This window comes from Cicer arietinum, chromosome 4, assembly GCF_000331145.2.
Source record: "Cicer arietinum cultivar CDC Frontier isolate Library 1 chromosome 4, Cicar.CDCFrontier_v2.0, whole genome shotgun sequence".
Taxonomy (NCBI): Eukaryota; Viridiplantae; Streptophyta; class Magnoliopsida; order Fabales; family Fabaceae; genus Cicer; species Cicer arietinum.
In genome coordinates this window covers 29,725,272-29,739,972 of record NC_021163.2, presented here as the reverse complement: position 1 = coordinate 29,739,972, position 14,701 = coordinate 29,725,272, and the positions used below count along the sequence as shown (strand labels likewise).

At 34.6% G+C, this 14,701-nt stretch overlaps 2 protein-coding genes across 2 annotated transcripts; one reads left to right on the top strand and one right to left on the bottom strand.

Annotated features, from left to right (window-relative positions):
• Positions 1-1,030: 1,030 nt before the first annotated feature.
• On the top strand, positions 1,031-5,756 carry LOC101498500 (CDK5RAP3 protein homolog). Its single transcript, XM_004497872.4, has 10 exons — positions 1,031-1,264; positions 1,364-1,498; positions 2,337-2,431; positions 2,523-2,617; positions 2,746-2,881; positions 2,950-3,099; positions 3,255-3,803; positions 4,045-4,253; positions 4,384-4,516; positions 5,339-5,756. The coding sequence occupies exons 1-10, from the start codon at positions 1,204-1,206 to the stop codon at positions 5,468-5,470; spliced, it is 1,695 nt and encodes a 564-aa protein (XP_004497929.1). The 5' UTR covers positions 1,031-1,203; the 3' UTR covers positions 5,471-5,756.
• A 467-nt stretch (positions 5,757-6,223) lies between these two features.
• LOC101498175 (protein STRUBBELIG-RECEPTOR FAMILY 2) lies at positions 6,224-11,919 on the bottom strand. The gene is made up of 16 exons (XM_012715011.3): positions 11,449-11,919; positions 10,543-10,669; positions 10,377-10,448; positions 10,220-10,285; positions 10,052-10,123; positions 9,799-9,870; positions 9,314-9,385; positions 9,115-9,180; positions 8,982-9,047; positions 8,545-8,897; positions 7,911-8,182; positions 7,537-7,802; positions 7,314-7,461; positions 6,916-7,055; positions 6,668-6,824; positions 6,224-6,504 (listed from the first exon to the last, which is right to left on the bottom strand). The coding sequence occupies exons 1-16, from the start codon at positions 11,540-11,542 to the stop codon at positions 6,310-6,312; spliced, it is 2,238 nt and encodes a 745-aa protein (XP_012570465.1). The 5' UTR covers positions 11,543-11,919; the 3' UTR covers positions 6,224-6,309.
• Between the last annotated feature and the right edge of the window lie 2,782 nt (positions 11,920-14,701).

Genomic DNA, 14,701 nt, shown 5'->3' with positions numbered 1-14,701 from the left:
AATCGAAAGCAGTGAGGCTTGATGCCACTCATGGATTCTTAGTACCCAGTCACCCTCAGTTAGATTAATGATCAGCTTAAGATTTTATTTTAGAATTTGATTTATTCTCCCTTTCTTATTTCAATGTTGTTGTCGCAATGGAACTTATGTATTTGAAAGAAACTATTTTAGCCGGTTGTATATTATGATGTAATTATTTATGACTTTTGTCGTTTATGTTACGATATGGTATTTTTATTAATTTGTTTTTTGAAAGAAAAAAATTTACACTCTCGGTGTTAAAAATCGGAGTGTTACATTCACGTTAGACAAATTCACTAAATAGTTTTGACGATCATAAGAATATGTAGCTATAACATGTGAACAAGACATATGTATAACCTAAAATTTTCTACAATTACACCATTTTCTTCAAAGGTTGACTTCGAAATGACCAATTGATTGCACCTTTCTTGAATTTATTGTCTCATGTACTATGAAAAATAACAATTTCGATCGAATTTCATGACTTGGTGAGTGCTAGACTTACAAACTTCATATTTCATCTTGTCTATGCAATCGTCTATATTCGACCATAATCTTGTCTAAATATTACGAGCAACTCTGGTTGATTTACGTAATTTTTATAAAATTTGTATTGTTATTTCTTATGAATGAATTATATTAATTATATATCTATAAATATATATATATATATATATTAATTTATAAAAAAAAAATACATGTAAGAAGTTCTTTTTTTCTCTAAAATACGACTTCTTTAATTAAAAAAAAATAGAATCTTTATAGTGTCATTGCAAATTTAAATTTCTTTAATAAAATCATTTTTATAAATGACGACTTTTATCTAAATAAGTAATTTGATATATAGTTTTTAAAATGAATGATAATTTTTATTTTAAATTTGGGTTATTAAAAATAAAACCCATATTCTTAAGTTGAAAATAAGAAAACAATAAGACAACAAAAGTAAAGTGTTTTGAGTCAAAAAAAACCCCCAAAAAAAAAAAAGTGTTTATTATTCTATTCCCAAATATCGTTTTACGGGGAAAAGAAATAAATCCCGAAGTTGAACTGAATTGAAGCTGAAACTGTGACTTTGGTTTGGTGTGTGATGTCGGAGAAACTTGTCTGAAATCGAAATCCTAATTACTACTAAGTTGTAACAACGAATAACATCTCTTGTCGTGATCTTCATTTGCAATGCAAACTCCCGACGATATTCGCAACCTCCCTATCGACATCACCTTTTCTCGTCTCGGAGGTTACATTCATAATTTTTGTCTCAATTTTAATTTTAATTTCCATTTTTCTTTTTAATTTTCGGCGTTGGTTTCTGATTTCGAATTTTTGATATTTGAAGAATGGTTGGTCGATCGCAAGAGAGTACCTTCTGATTGGAGGAAACGCGTGGCGGCGATTAAGGTTAGAATATCAAAGGAATTCTCATCACTCCCCAAGGATTCTGATCCCCTTTTTCAAACCCTAGACCCTGACGGTTAGTTATTTCCCTTTTTTTAGCGAAAATTAAATAAAAAAATGCGATGGGTTTTTATATACTGTAGTTCCTGTATTTTAGTTTGAATTCTGTTATGCAAAATGTGTATTGGGATAAACAGTTCAATTAGATGCTTATTGAACTTGAGAATATGGAACATGCACCAACACTAAATTAGTTTTACACTGACCAATGAAATCTAGCTATTTGCGGTTATTTTTTAATTGCGGTTACAAAGTGAACTTACGTGGCAATAACACGAGTTCTAATTGGTTTTAATTAGCAATCACAGTCGTGTTAAGGATTTTGCGATTTTGGCTGATTCAGATGTTGCGTTACTGTCGTTGCAGTGTGAATTAATCACAATATTGCACAAACCTTATTCAAATTATTTGTACTATCATACAATGTATAATACTAGTTGGGAGATGACAGAATGTTAGAACCCAAGGAAGATGTAAGGTAGTGTTTAGATATATTCTAAAAAGGTGTTTTATATCCTTCTGATTTGAAAAAAATTGGATTTTCTATGATCATTTTTTCATGAACGAGGTTTCTTTGCGTCCGTAATGGCATTTCATCTTGGCCGTTTCACGTGATTTTTCTTCACTATGGTAAAACGGATAATAGCAGTATCGGAGGCTACCGATACCATACTGTCTTTCTTGGTCGCGCTTCTTTTTTGTAAAACCTTGAATTCTATTAAACCATTTTCCTTCAAGTGTTAAGTTGTTCTCAAAAGTTATATTGGGAGCTTATTGATTACAATAAATTTTGGTGGGTGAAATTGCTTGCATAGATGGGATTAAAAGTGGGGCATTGCCTTATGTTTTTTCAGGGATTGGTTATCTAGAGGCCAAACAGATATATGATATTCTCTTGAAGTCTACTTCGGAAAGCAGGAATATATTTGGTCGCCTATCAGGTGCTGCGGTGAGATACCCATACCCTTTCTTAGTGTTTATGAAATCATGTGTGACTGTCATCATTATCAACATCATCATTGTCATTATTATTTGGGTAGGGTGCATGGGAAGCAATTGTGCGATCTTTTGAGAAGGATCATGTTTTCCTTGGTGAGGCTGCACTGATTATAACTCAAAATGTGAACTATGAAATGTAAGCAATGTGATCTTTTGACCTTTCATTATGTTTTTGTGAAGAAAATGACGTGTGAGAGAGTATTGTTCTGTTTCTTTTAATTTTAATTTTATTTTGTTACTATGCTGTTTGTTTCTGTTATGAAGCCCTTATCAGAGGAAACAGGTACAGAAGATTCAACAGCAGCTGGCAGAACTCGATCGCAAGGAGGCTGATATAAAAAGAAGTGCTGCACTGTCGGCAGCCAAATACGTTGAAGCTTGTCAGGAGCTTGGCCTGCAGGTTTGCATTTGTACGGTGTATTTATTTTCTGTTAAATGAAGATTGTGGTTGATTATATTGTTTTGCAGGGGAAAAATGTCAGATTAGAACTTTTGGAAACAGCAAAATCACTTCCAAGCACATTTAGCAGGATTTTAGATGTTGTAAATAGTGACAACATTTCACAGGCAATCGAATATTATTGCAATTTTGTCAGAGATGCTCACACCGAAAAGGATGTAAGGAAGAATTGTAAATATTGTTCTTTTTATTGTTTTCTTTTGTACCCGATGCATTATTCCTGTAACTCTTTTGAATCATCTCAATTGAAGGATGGGCTTAGAGTTGACATGTTTTTTGTATACATTAATTAGGATTAGTATATTGATTGCAGAGATCTTCGGAAGCTGTACTACATAACTTGAGGAACATGCGTGAAAATCCTCCATCTTTAAATGTTGCTGTTGACTCTGATATTATTAATATTGTCAGTGTTCACTCAAGTAACAAGGAAACAAATCCTGCAGTAAGCAGTGAAGAAGTTGCTGCTCCTGACATTGACTGGGATATTTCAGTGGAAAGTTCACAAATCGATTGGGACATTGGAACCGTAGAAGAAACCGAGGATACTGGTAATGGTTTGGGTCCTTATGAAATCATTAATGCCTCTGAGGCCATACAAACTTCTTCATCAACTGAGGATGTCGGATCTGATCCAACAATATCAAACGAAGAACTAGGCTCACATGCAGAAATATCCTGGGATATTAGTGTTGAGTCTGCTCATGTTGATGTGATTGACGATGTTAATGCATCAAATGCAGTGCCGGACAATCAGACTTCTCTTCCAGATGCCTTATCTCAATTGACAGAAAACAATGAAGGGAGGAGCCAAATTTTAGACACAGAGTACAGAAATAAGATTCTTGACGATCTGTACGAGGTATTTAATAATTCTGCTTACTACTTATTCTACCGAGTTCTTGGTTTACCTCATTTAATTTCAAATGTTTCACCCTTGGACAGACAGAAAAGAACATAAATCTAGCTGTTTTGTTCAAATTTATTTAAAAAAATTTGTCAACAGTTACCTGCACTGGATAAACTTATGAGTTAGATCCCATTCTTCTGATGTCCAGTTTAAATCTTAATTTCTTGTATTGAATTTTATTTTATGCCATCAGCTGAAATCCTTCTTAAATCAACGGTTAGCTGAATTGAAGAATGAGGAAACTTTGTCGCTACAAAATCAAGTACAGGCAGTTTCTCCCTTTGTACTACAGCAGTATGCTGCTGATGCTATAGAAACGATGCAAAGTGATGTTTCTTTGGCAATTTCATTGCTGACAAATAGGAAGACAAGGGATCTCATTATGATTCTCAACTCCAAAAGGTATTACTTGATTGATATTTTATAACTAAGATTTTGTGCTTAAAGAAGCACATTGATTTACATAAATCCAGCTGTTAGATTTTGTATCTATGCGTTGTGTTAAAGGACTATGTTTTGTGGCCAATTTCAGATTTCTAGACAGACTAGTCAACTCTTTGGAGGAAAAGAAACATCATGAAGTCAAGTTGAAAGACGGGTTGAAGGACTTGGCTACTAAGCGCATGGAACTACACAATTCATTATCTTCATTGCGGCCAAAACAAGTTAGTTTTTCTACTTGTGTGTGGCCGTTCTATTTTAGGGGACAGTATTCAAGTGTTCAACTAATTTCATGCATAATAGTCTGATTTAAGATCTCAAAGTTGTTGGATAAATCCTTGCATCTCTCCCTTCCTTTCTTTGTTCCATTGTTTTCTGTACCAAAAGAAGTGACATTTGAGCTCTACGCCTCTCTAAACTATTACTAGATACACGTTATCTTAATAAATAGTAATAGGATTTGACAATTAGAGGTATAATTTAGAGAGTAAAGTACGTAATTATAACTATCGTTATTTAATATTAAAAAAAATCTTATGTATATTTAATTATCATCAGTAGACAACAGTTCAATAACCAGTTTAGTTTTTTAAAACATTGATTTTCTTTCTGGGAGTGATTTCTTTCTGGGAGTGAGATTAATTTTCTTTCTAGAACAAACTAGAAAAAATGAGTTTGTACAACTTGCTTGGGAGGTCACAGAGATATGCTAATAAGAGGCTAAGGTGGACATCACTTTCATCCCATGGATTAGTTCTCACTCACAGCATACTGATTTACTCTAATTTCTTTCTCGAAAAAGTTGTCATCCATAGAAATATGTCATTTCTTTATAATTTTTTTGCTTCCTCTTTGCTTCAATTTGGAGATAGAAATCAGTTGAAACAATATTAACAGGCAATATAAGCTATAACCCCCTTTTTCTCTATTGCCCTTATTCTTAATTATCTTCTACCAAACAGAGAAGAAGCTCTGTTTCATTACATATGCATATAATGACAATTAATCTTATACAAGAGACAGACTAAGTGTTGAGTGAATTGCAGGATGCGGCTATGGCAAAAACAAAGGAACTGAAAAAACTGTGTGAGAATACACTTTCATCCATGTTTGATGGAAGACCGGTTAATATAATTGGTGAGATCAACACTCTTTTGACCAGTGGTTTTGGAGCATGAAGGTCTGATTGAAGAAGAGAAGCTTCCTCTGATAATGATGAATCCTTTATAGGTGGATAATGACTAGCTAAAATAACTGAATAATGGGTTTTATGGAGTAGAAAATTTCCTTTTTTTTAATCTTATATTCACATTACCTGTTCTTTTTTTGACATATACAGAACTTTTACAATGCAAATTCTTACCGACATGTTATAAATTAAGTAACTTATGGAACTTGGTCATTGGAACCGTGTCTTTGTTGATCTTACAAGCAGAAGATATTGGATGCATTATTCTTGCTCGATATTATTAGTATTATTTTTGAATTTCCAAGTCATGCTCATGACAAGGTTAGGCAGCACATTTACTAGGCGTTCTCGTTCGAGTAAGAAGTGCACTTAGTTTAAGAAGGCATCACATTAATGTGAAAACCATGAAGACTAGAAGGGCTCTTGTGAGAGCCAAGGTAACTAGTGCGATAAAAGAAGAGTAAATTGTTGTTAACTTTAAAATATAATAAAACAATCAGATCTCACTATGGTGGTTAATATAATTAATATGTACTCAAATCATTAAGCAAAGTTGTTCAAATCCGTTCAAAAATAATTGTAAAATAGTCATTAGTGTCACTTTAATCAATCAAAATATTCCTCCTTCAATTTTAAAAAAAATTAAGCGAACCTCATTTCAGTAGTCTAAAAATAATACTTTTTAAAAAAAAAATGTTCTACTTCATGCGAAAAGAAAATGCAGGGAACACAAGAATACAGGTCAACTAAAATTCCTAGTGTGTTAACGTCAACAAGTTTGCACACAGAGTATAGCTTCTTCTGCCCTATACAAGTTTAGTACATGAATCAGGCGGATACATAGCTCAATGAGGGTGAAGGCATAAATCGGGAGGTGGTTGTACGGAAAGACCTCTCAAGTGGGTCAAGTTCAGTTCCATCTGCTGCTACACCACCGCAACTCTTTGACAAGTTGAGCTTTTGCATAAAAGATACAAGAGAGTCCACTATTTCAGACATTGGAGATCGAAATTCCTTCACAGGCTGTGTCAAAGATACAATTCATAGCAAACCAAAGCAAATGGGTGAATTATAGATTCATTTTGAATGTTGAAGTACCAAAGTGGCATGCAAGAGATAATCATGATTATATTCATTTTCTGTTAGTATAGCATGATATGTAAGAGCTAATATGGTAAACTAATACCTGAGTGCATAGGGAGATGATATCAGCATAACGAGAAAGAGCCTTGGATGAGAATGTTCTTTTAATTGCAGGATCCACCATCTGCTCCAAACTCTCGTTATCATGAAGCCTTGTCGAAGCCCAATTTACTAGATACTGCTCTTCCTTTGGCATAAAACTGTTTTGCAAGAGGAAAAGAAGTCCATCATTTGACAACCCCGGAAAAGGAAACAAAATTAAACTGCAGCAAAATGGATTAAAAAAAATACCTTTCAAAAGGTTTTCTTCCTGATAACAGCTCCAAAAGCAACACCCCAAAGGCAAAGACATCACTCTTTGTGTTGCTAATTCCCAGTTGGCCATGTTCAGGTGAACTGTACCCAGTATCTCTAATAGCAATCTCAGAAGCCTGTTTTTAACAGACCAATGTCAGTTAACCTATCTATCTCCATGGTATAGTTAGATTATTATCAATGTTCTGATTTATTTTGCAACTTTTACTATATAATTAGTCATTATTCAAGGAATCTATATTTTTTTCAGTGAACTTATCACAGAAGCAACTTTCAGCTCAAGGTAGAGTGTAATCTAAGTAAAAAGGGCAAGGGATAAATAACATTATCTTCATTCTGTAACTGTGGCTCAATTAATGTTGTTGCAAACTTACCCGAATTTTGGCTTTAGTGTTGGTCAGTGGTTTTAATATAGCCAATGCACAGTCAGAAACACGAGGCATCAGATTTTCGTCCAGCATAATATTGGCAGCCTTCAAGTCGCCATGGGCGACAGGAGGGGAGAACGTGGAGTGCAGATAGCTGTTAACATTAGTTTATGTCACGTTTTAAGAGTTTAGACAGGAAACAAATTTAAGTAACAAACATGGAACTTACTCAAGAGCTTGTGCAACACCTAGAGCAATTCTTAAACGGATGCCCCAAGATAAAGGTTTGTATGCTGCACTGTGTAGAGCATCGTCTAGAGTTAAATTTCTGACATAATCGTAGACAAGAAGATGTTGTCCGTGCTCCAAACAGTAACCTTTAAGTGCAATGATGTTGGGGTGCTTCAGACGGGAAGCTGTACAGACAACATCTAAGAATTTTTCCTCTTCACTGAAAGACAGGCCCGCCATTTGAATATTCTTCACTGCCAAAACCTTTCAAAAGGTATAGTTTTGAAAGCAATATTTTGGAAATAAGATGTAAATTGAAAGCTGTGAAATTCGAACTTGATTTACTTTTTAAAAGGTAGCTTAAAATTATACCTTGCTATCTGGGAATTCAGCTCTGTAAACTGGGCCAAGAGACCCTACACCCAGAAGGTTTTCTTCACTGAAGCTGTTAGTAACCAACTCAACCTCAGCTACTGTGTAAACCTTTGTCCTTCCATTGAATTTGTCTCTTTCAGAAAAACTCCTTCTTGATGTTTCCCCCATTCTTTTATGGTTCTGGAAAGGCAATCTCCTTGGATCCAAAAGGGATGCAGCATTGAAAGGTGGAATTTGCAGGCTATCATCTAATGCCGTAGAAGAGACCTCTATAACCATTAAAAGCATGAAATACAATGGAAATGAATTAACAGAATGAGTAAATTAAATGGCATACTGACATATGTAACATGAAGAAATCAATTGAAATTGACATCAGTACGAAACATTTGATAAGGGTTGGTGAGATAATTGTGTGAAAATTGGCTTATGTATCTTAAAAGGATGCATGCCATGCTTATTTTTTACCACTCAACTTATTGCAATTCAACTTTCACTCCTATCAAGGACCTCGAATGTTTTCAGCTGATTGTCTTAGAAGAAATATCTGACTGATTATTTGGTAAATTTAATGTTAAATCTGTATATGGATTCAATCATTGATTTTTTGTTTAGACTAAACGTGTCTTACCTTTGGCTTCCCTGATTGGATTAGAAGGAAATGGATGAGAAGAAAATGAACTATGGTGGTTGCTTTCCAAGGGGAAGCTCTTCAGTCTCTGAGTGTGAAATGTATTCAACCGGATCGCTATGAAGAGTGCCAATCCTGTTACCAATAATGTTCCCCCACCAACCATAAAAGCTATTCCTCCAGGACCCATTCGTTTCTTCTTGTGCTTTCTTACATTAAGGGGAGCATAATTCTCTATAGCATTTGCTTGGGTTGTCGGTGGGCGACTTGTATTGTGCTCAACTGGTACACTGTCCAAAGGAAATGTCCAGGAAGGAGAGCCGTCCACTGCATGGAACATATTGCTACCAATCCTAATGGAGAGTACAAGGTATTTTTTGATGTGCTCATTGTTTCATATCCAAAAAAAGAAACTGCAAGTGATCAAGAATTCTAACCATAGGTTTGGTATGGACTGAAAATGTTGTGGAAGAATGCCACTAAAAAGATTTTCTTGAATGTTCCTGACAAAACAAACAAATTAGCAAATATTGGTAGTGTAGACGTGAGAAATGTGTAGAGATAACCTACAAATCAATGAGTGGAAGCTCAGCCAGGTACGTGACCGATCCAGTAAATCTGTTATTCTGCAGGAACCTGCAAATAAGTACTGCATTACAGATAAAACCAACATGACCCTTAATGTAGTAAAATTCGAATCTGAGGTTTAAACTTGATACAAATCAAGTAAAGGAAATAGGGCGAGGGGCGTATGAAAGAAGAAACTTACAATATCTCAAGGTTTACCAAGGAACCAAATGAACTTGGCAGATCTCCTGTGAAATTATTGTATGAAAGGTCCCTGATGCAAAGAAGAAATCATCCCCTGTGAGTTGAAAGACTAGGATTTGTAAAAAAGTAATTAAAACATCTATATTTATCTGCTTCAATTTCTCATGACTTGATCTAATTTTCATTATATAGTCTAATTAGAGTGCTTCACACAATAAGACAGACTATCTCTTTTCTTTTCCAAAACAGCATCCTTTTCTGGCTTCTCAACTCTAAACTTTCCCATGCATTTCTAACAAAAAGTGACGATTATGTGAGCTATGCTATCTGAATTTTGGTACGCTTTTATGTATTCCAGCGTAATTTAATAAAACATACTACTTTTTCCGTTGTGACTGATTAAAAGTTAATAAAGTTTAGATTAGTAATGCACGTGAAAAACACTTCTATGAAATTCAAAAGACTCGAGTGAAGAAGACATACATTTCTTTGAGATTATCTAAGCCAGTGAAAACATTGCCAATTGGTCCATATAAAAAATTGTGGCTTAAATTCCTGCAAGACAAAATTGATGATTTCACTGCCATTTTGAAAACACAGTCATCATATCATACTCAAAAGAGATTAGAAAATATGAAACAAGTTGTAGATGGACATTTTGGTAAAAAGTATTCCCATCCCCCAAGTTTAACTCCTCTATCAAGCTTGGACTAAAATCAATATGAATGTAACTCACAGATGTCTTAGTTTTTTCATATTTGATAATGAGTGGGGGATATTTTCGCTCAAATAGTTGCAAGCCATGTTTCTGCCATAAAGAAGGATCATCAGAAAAACTCACTGCTAAAGATACAGATATAAATCGAATTTAGCCATGCAGGAACTAGATCAGAAGCCGGCTTACATATGTGTGGCATTGGGAGGTAAACCATATGGTATTTCACCTGTTATGCTGTTGGAACTGACATCACTAAAAAAACCACAATATGGAAGTAAATCATATCTTGACAATAAAGTGAACAAATCATGCTGATAAGAACTTCAAACATAAAATTACTTACAATATCTTCAAATTTTGTAGATTATAGAGAGATGCTCCAAGATATCCAGTGAGGTTCAACCTTTGAATTTTTCTACAAAAGGACAGAAATTGGGTATATAATGTTTATTAGTTGCATTATGATATGAAATAATAGTAGATGTTATCAGTACAGTAGGTTCATTTACAGGTGTATAACTGAGGACCCAGAACAAGCTACTCCTGTCCAAGACTCCTCACAAGGATCACCACCGCTCCATCCTTGCAGCACTTGTGGGTTGTTTAAGGTCTTATACATTTCCTGGAGAGCTGTGACTGTTTATAAAAAATATTATAACAAATATATAGTTTAGTGAGAGTAGGAAATCTATATATGCTTCTAAATTAGTTCAATTTAAGATGATGGTCTAATGGTTCAATTTAATTTGAGGTGATGGTCAAATATATAGTTTAGTGAGATTAGGAAATCTATATATGCTTCTAAATTAGTTCAATTTAAGATGATGGTCTAATGGTTCAATTTAATTTGAGGTGATGGTCAAATATATAGTTTAGTGAGATTAGGAAATCTATATATGCTTCTAAATTAGTTCAATTTAAGATGATGGTCTAATGGTTCAATTTAATTTGAGGTAATGGTCAAATAGTTCAAAATTGTGGTTGCACTCGCGGTTACATTGTGTACCTTTATATTAAGGTAAAATGCAGACAAATGCGGCTGCAATTTTCGTTGCAGAGGCATCTAAAACCTTTGTATTGCGAATCAGAATTAAAAACTGTTTTTTTTCCAGGTACAAATAAACCACACAAATACATGAGTTTTCTAAATCTATTACATCTTCAAATTATCTCTATATCAATTTAGAATGAAAATAGTCACAGCTGTCATCACATAATTTATGCATGTACAGATGAAATTAATTCAGAATGCAGATATTTTCTTGCCTACACAATATTATCTAGAATCCTAACAGCATAATTTTCTTCGATATCATCTCAAAATTGAACAGTTTCAAAGATTCAAACAAACACACAGCTTTATAATAATCGATTTTCAACAATTCATTTTTTCAAGAAAAAGATCAAACAGTTACCGTCAAGTGGATCAGTGAATGCCAAACACTGAGAAATCAAAGTTGCCGAGAAAACAGCGAAGACGAGATTCACGTAAACGTAGTTACGAACCATTTTTCTTTTCACCAGATAATCAGAACCATTCGTCTTTATGATTCGAATTCTGCTTTTTTTTTCTCTCAATTTTCCGCTGCTTTTTTGGTTCGCAATTAGGAAACTGGAAAGAATCGAAGAACGAGAAGAGAAAAAAAAGCTCACAATTACAAAGAGAAATTGTAATCTTTTATCTTGATTCTTTGTTTTTGCAGACGCACACTGTGAGATTAGTGTTCTTTTCTCTTTAACTGCTTAATTCGTTATGGTTAGTTTATTTTGGCGCGCAACGTCTAACGGTTAGGTGCAGCAATCACATGCACTCGGTTCTATACAGTAATAGATGCTCCCGTACAATTTGTTTTTTTGACGATAAAATTCGTAAATATTTACACTGTAACAGAAAATAAAATATTGTTTATTTTGGTGAATTGTCATTTGTAAGTGGAAAAGGATCTATAATATTCCATTAGGTTATGATTCGAACTGGACTGAGGATCATGGTCGGCTTTGTTAGACTGGTTAGAAACATCGAATCTGTTGAGGGGGTGGTACTACAGACACTCTAATGCTCAAGTGAATATTGATCTGAGGAGAGTGAGAGGTATTGAGATGAGAAAGTGTGTGTATCTTTTCTAGTGCCAAAGGCACTATTTATATAAATGGGTGCTCTAGCATGGTGGGGAACACGGATATTGATTGGCTATTATAGCAAGCGGACTCGGTGGGATATCGTCTTAAGATAGTGGCCACTAGGTCTAGCCGTTGGGGTAGAAAATCCTAGTTATCTGATATGGGTTAATACGTTTGGTTGGGTCGACATGAGAAGGAGGATTGGACTTGGGTTAGTCTGGAATAATTATTGTCAAGTTGTTGTCAAGGAGTCAAGGCAATGTCTTCAAAAGTTGTATAGAGAGGTTCTCTGATATAGGGAAGCACATTTATTGTGGAAGATGTTCGACTGATTTTCATAACTAACAAGCTAAAGTCATGATCTAGAGATTTGTTATCGATAGGGAAGGAAATCGTTTGTTTTCATCCATAACATGTATTCGACGCGTTTTAGGGTATTCATCTAACTTTGTAGTTGACATGTTAAAAATGTGTCATATTAGTTGATCCTTTGTCAGACTGGAATGTAATCGACATTGGAAGTTCGTATGTTTCAAAGGATTTATTGTTTGTGGTTTATCTTTGTCAGTTGAAGAAACTTGAGAGGTTGGTGAAATGACCTAAGGTGATCCTTTGGTTTTCTTGTTGTGACACATGTCCTCCCTACAAGTGTAGGCACTTTAGTACTTATGATTGTTCGTTTAAAATTTGAGTCTTTCCATGGTGATGGGTTAGCATCTCATCGTCGAGGGTGTTTGTTCAGGGACAAAGGTTTTTGCCTCTATTGTATATAGTTTTATGGAATGCAGTAGTTCTTTTTAGGAAACTATAGGCTAGATGACTTGATTTTATCTTTGAAGTAGTGGCAGTTTGTGATTGTCCTATCGCTCTACCGTGCAAGTTGTATATTGACATGGTGTTTCTCCTTTTGACCCTTTAACTTCATAAACGATGGTTGAAGGGAGGATTTGGATGTTGAATTCATTGTCTTCTTCCTTAGCCTTTCAGATCGACATGGTGAAAGCAGTGCACTCGTCCTACGACTTAATATTACTAGTAGATGTGGAAAGTTTTGAATGGGCAGCCTGAGAGACATTGGGGGTGATATCAACCTTTACGAATGACGTTAGGGACTATTTTACGAAAGTAGGAATGAGTGTGGGAGATTGGGAGTTTTTGACTCTTGGCGATAACAAACGAATTTGTTCTTAATATCTTGTGATCTCGATCCCTACTTACGAGGTCACGTGTAAAGATATGGACTTCTGGCTGCCTTTCACATATTTCAAGAAAGAGGTGTTTCAGCATCTAGGTCTGTGTCCTTCTCAGATTCATCTAAACCCGTTAGCATACATGAAGGCCTTCCAACGGGTGAGCGACTATATGAATGCAGCACTTACGGTCGATTTTTTTTTCCTTTCTATCTTTGGTCTTCTTTGGAACGAAGACACCATTGGTCAAAATTGGGTCTTCTTCAAACAACAAAAAAGGTTGTTCGCACCATACACAAATTCCCATCTAGCTTCTGAATGTGTTCGAAAACACAAGAAATGGGGTTTGATTGTGTTTCTCAATTTCTAAAAGATACTACGATCGCTTAACCAAAATGATGTTCTTTATTAAATCATTCAACTCATGATTAAAAATAGATTTAGAAACAAAGAAGTTGAATCATAGAAAACATAGATAAGAGAAACATAGAGAGAGGGAATACAATATTTTTATACTGGTTCATAACATAATTGTTGCTACATCTAGTCCTCCCATTATAGAGAGATTTTGCATCAGTACAGTTGAGGACTTGATCCACTATTTCAATTAATAGGGAGATCTCATATTTTGAGTATTGTTTAGTCTACCTCTTCAGACTTTGAGTATTCTTATCTAGCTTTTCCATGATGTCATCATTATAACTATTCTTCAACTTTATGACAGCCTATCATTGAGGTTTATAAGTGTTATTGTACCTCTTCAGGTACCTCTTAGGGATGAGAGAGTTTTTGCCACTATCTGATTGATTTATACCAGTTCTAGTTTGTGTCTGAATTGACACAAAGTCTGTTTCTAGGATTTTAACTTTCATTAAGAGGATGTTACATATCAAGTCTTATATTAGTTCAAGTGTGTGAAAACACTTTGACTGATGTACATCAATTCTAATAACTCTCTATTGAGAGGATTTTTCATGCATACTTTTCTTTTGATGTATTCTTGCCTTTTTCATAATTTCTTCTTAACACATTGCCTTTTTTATCATCTCTCACACTCGATTGACTAAATGATTTCTTGTTAAATATAAAGAAGAAGTGTTCGTTGAGAATGTTACCGTTGGAGATGTTCAACCACCATTTAAGGAAGATCAATCTTCAAGACATATCCATATATATCTTCATAATTGATTTTGCGCAACTTCAATTAAGAAGGAAAATCTCAGATGATGTCATTATCAGAGGATATCACAAATACTTTCAAACAACTAACATATTCAAGATGTTGAGTAGAAGGTAAACAAATTTGTCTTCTTCAGAATGTTAACTTTCTAAAATGTTGATTTTATATCAGAGTTAG

Coding starts and splice junctions, on each gene's coding strand:
- LOC101498500 (XM_004497872.4), top strand. CDS start 1,204: ATGCAAACTCCCGACGATATTCGCAACCTCCCTATCGACATCACCTTT. Junction 2,618..2,745: donor CAAAATGTGAACTATGAAAT/GTAAGCAATGTG, acceptor TCTGTTATGAAG/CCCTTATCAGAGGAAACAGG. Junction 4,254..4,383: donor ATGATTCTCAACTCCAAAAG/GTATTACTTGAT, acceptor GGCCAATTTCAG/ATTTCTAGACAGACTAGTCA.
- LOC101498175 (XM_012715011.3), bottom strand. CDS start 11,542: ATGGTTCGTAACTACGTTTACGTGAATCTCGTCTTCGCTGTTTTCTCG. Junction 10,124..10,219: donor CCTCCCAATGCCACACATAT/GTAAGCCGGCTT, acceptor TCTTTATGGCAG/AAACATGGCTTGCAACTATT. Junction 9,048..9,114: donor GAGCTTCCACTCATTGATTT/GTAGGTTATCTC, acceptor TTGTTTTGTCAG/GAACATTCAAGAAAATCTTT.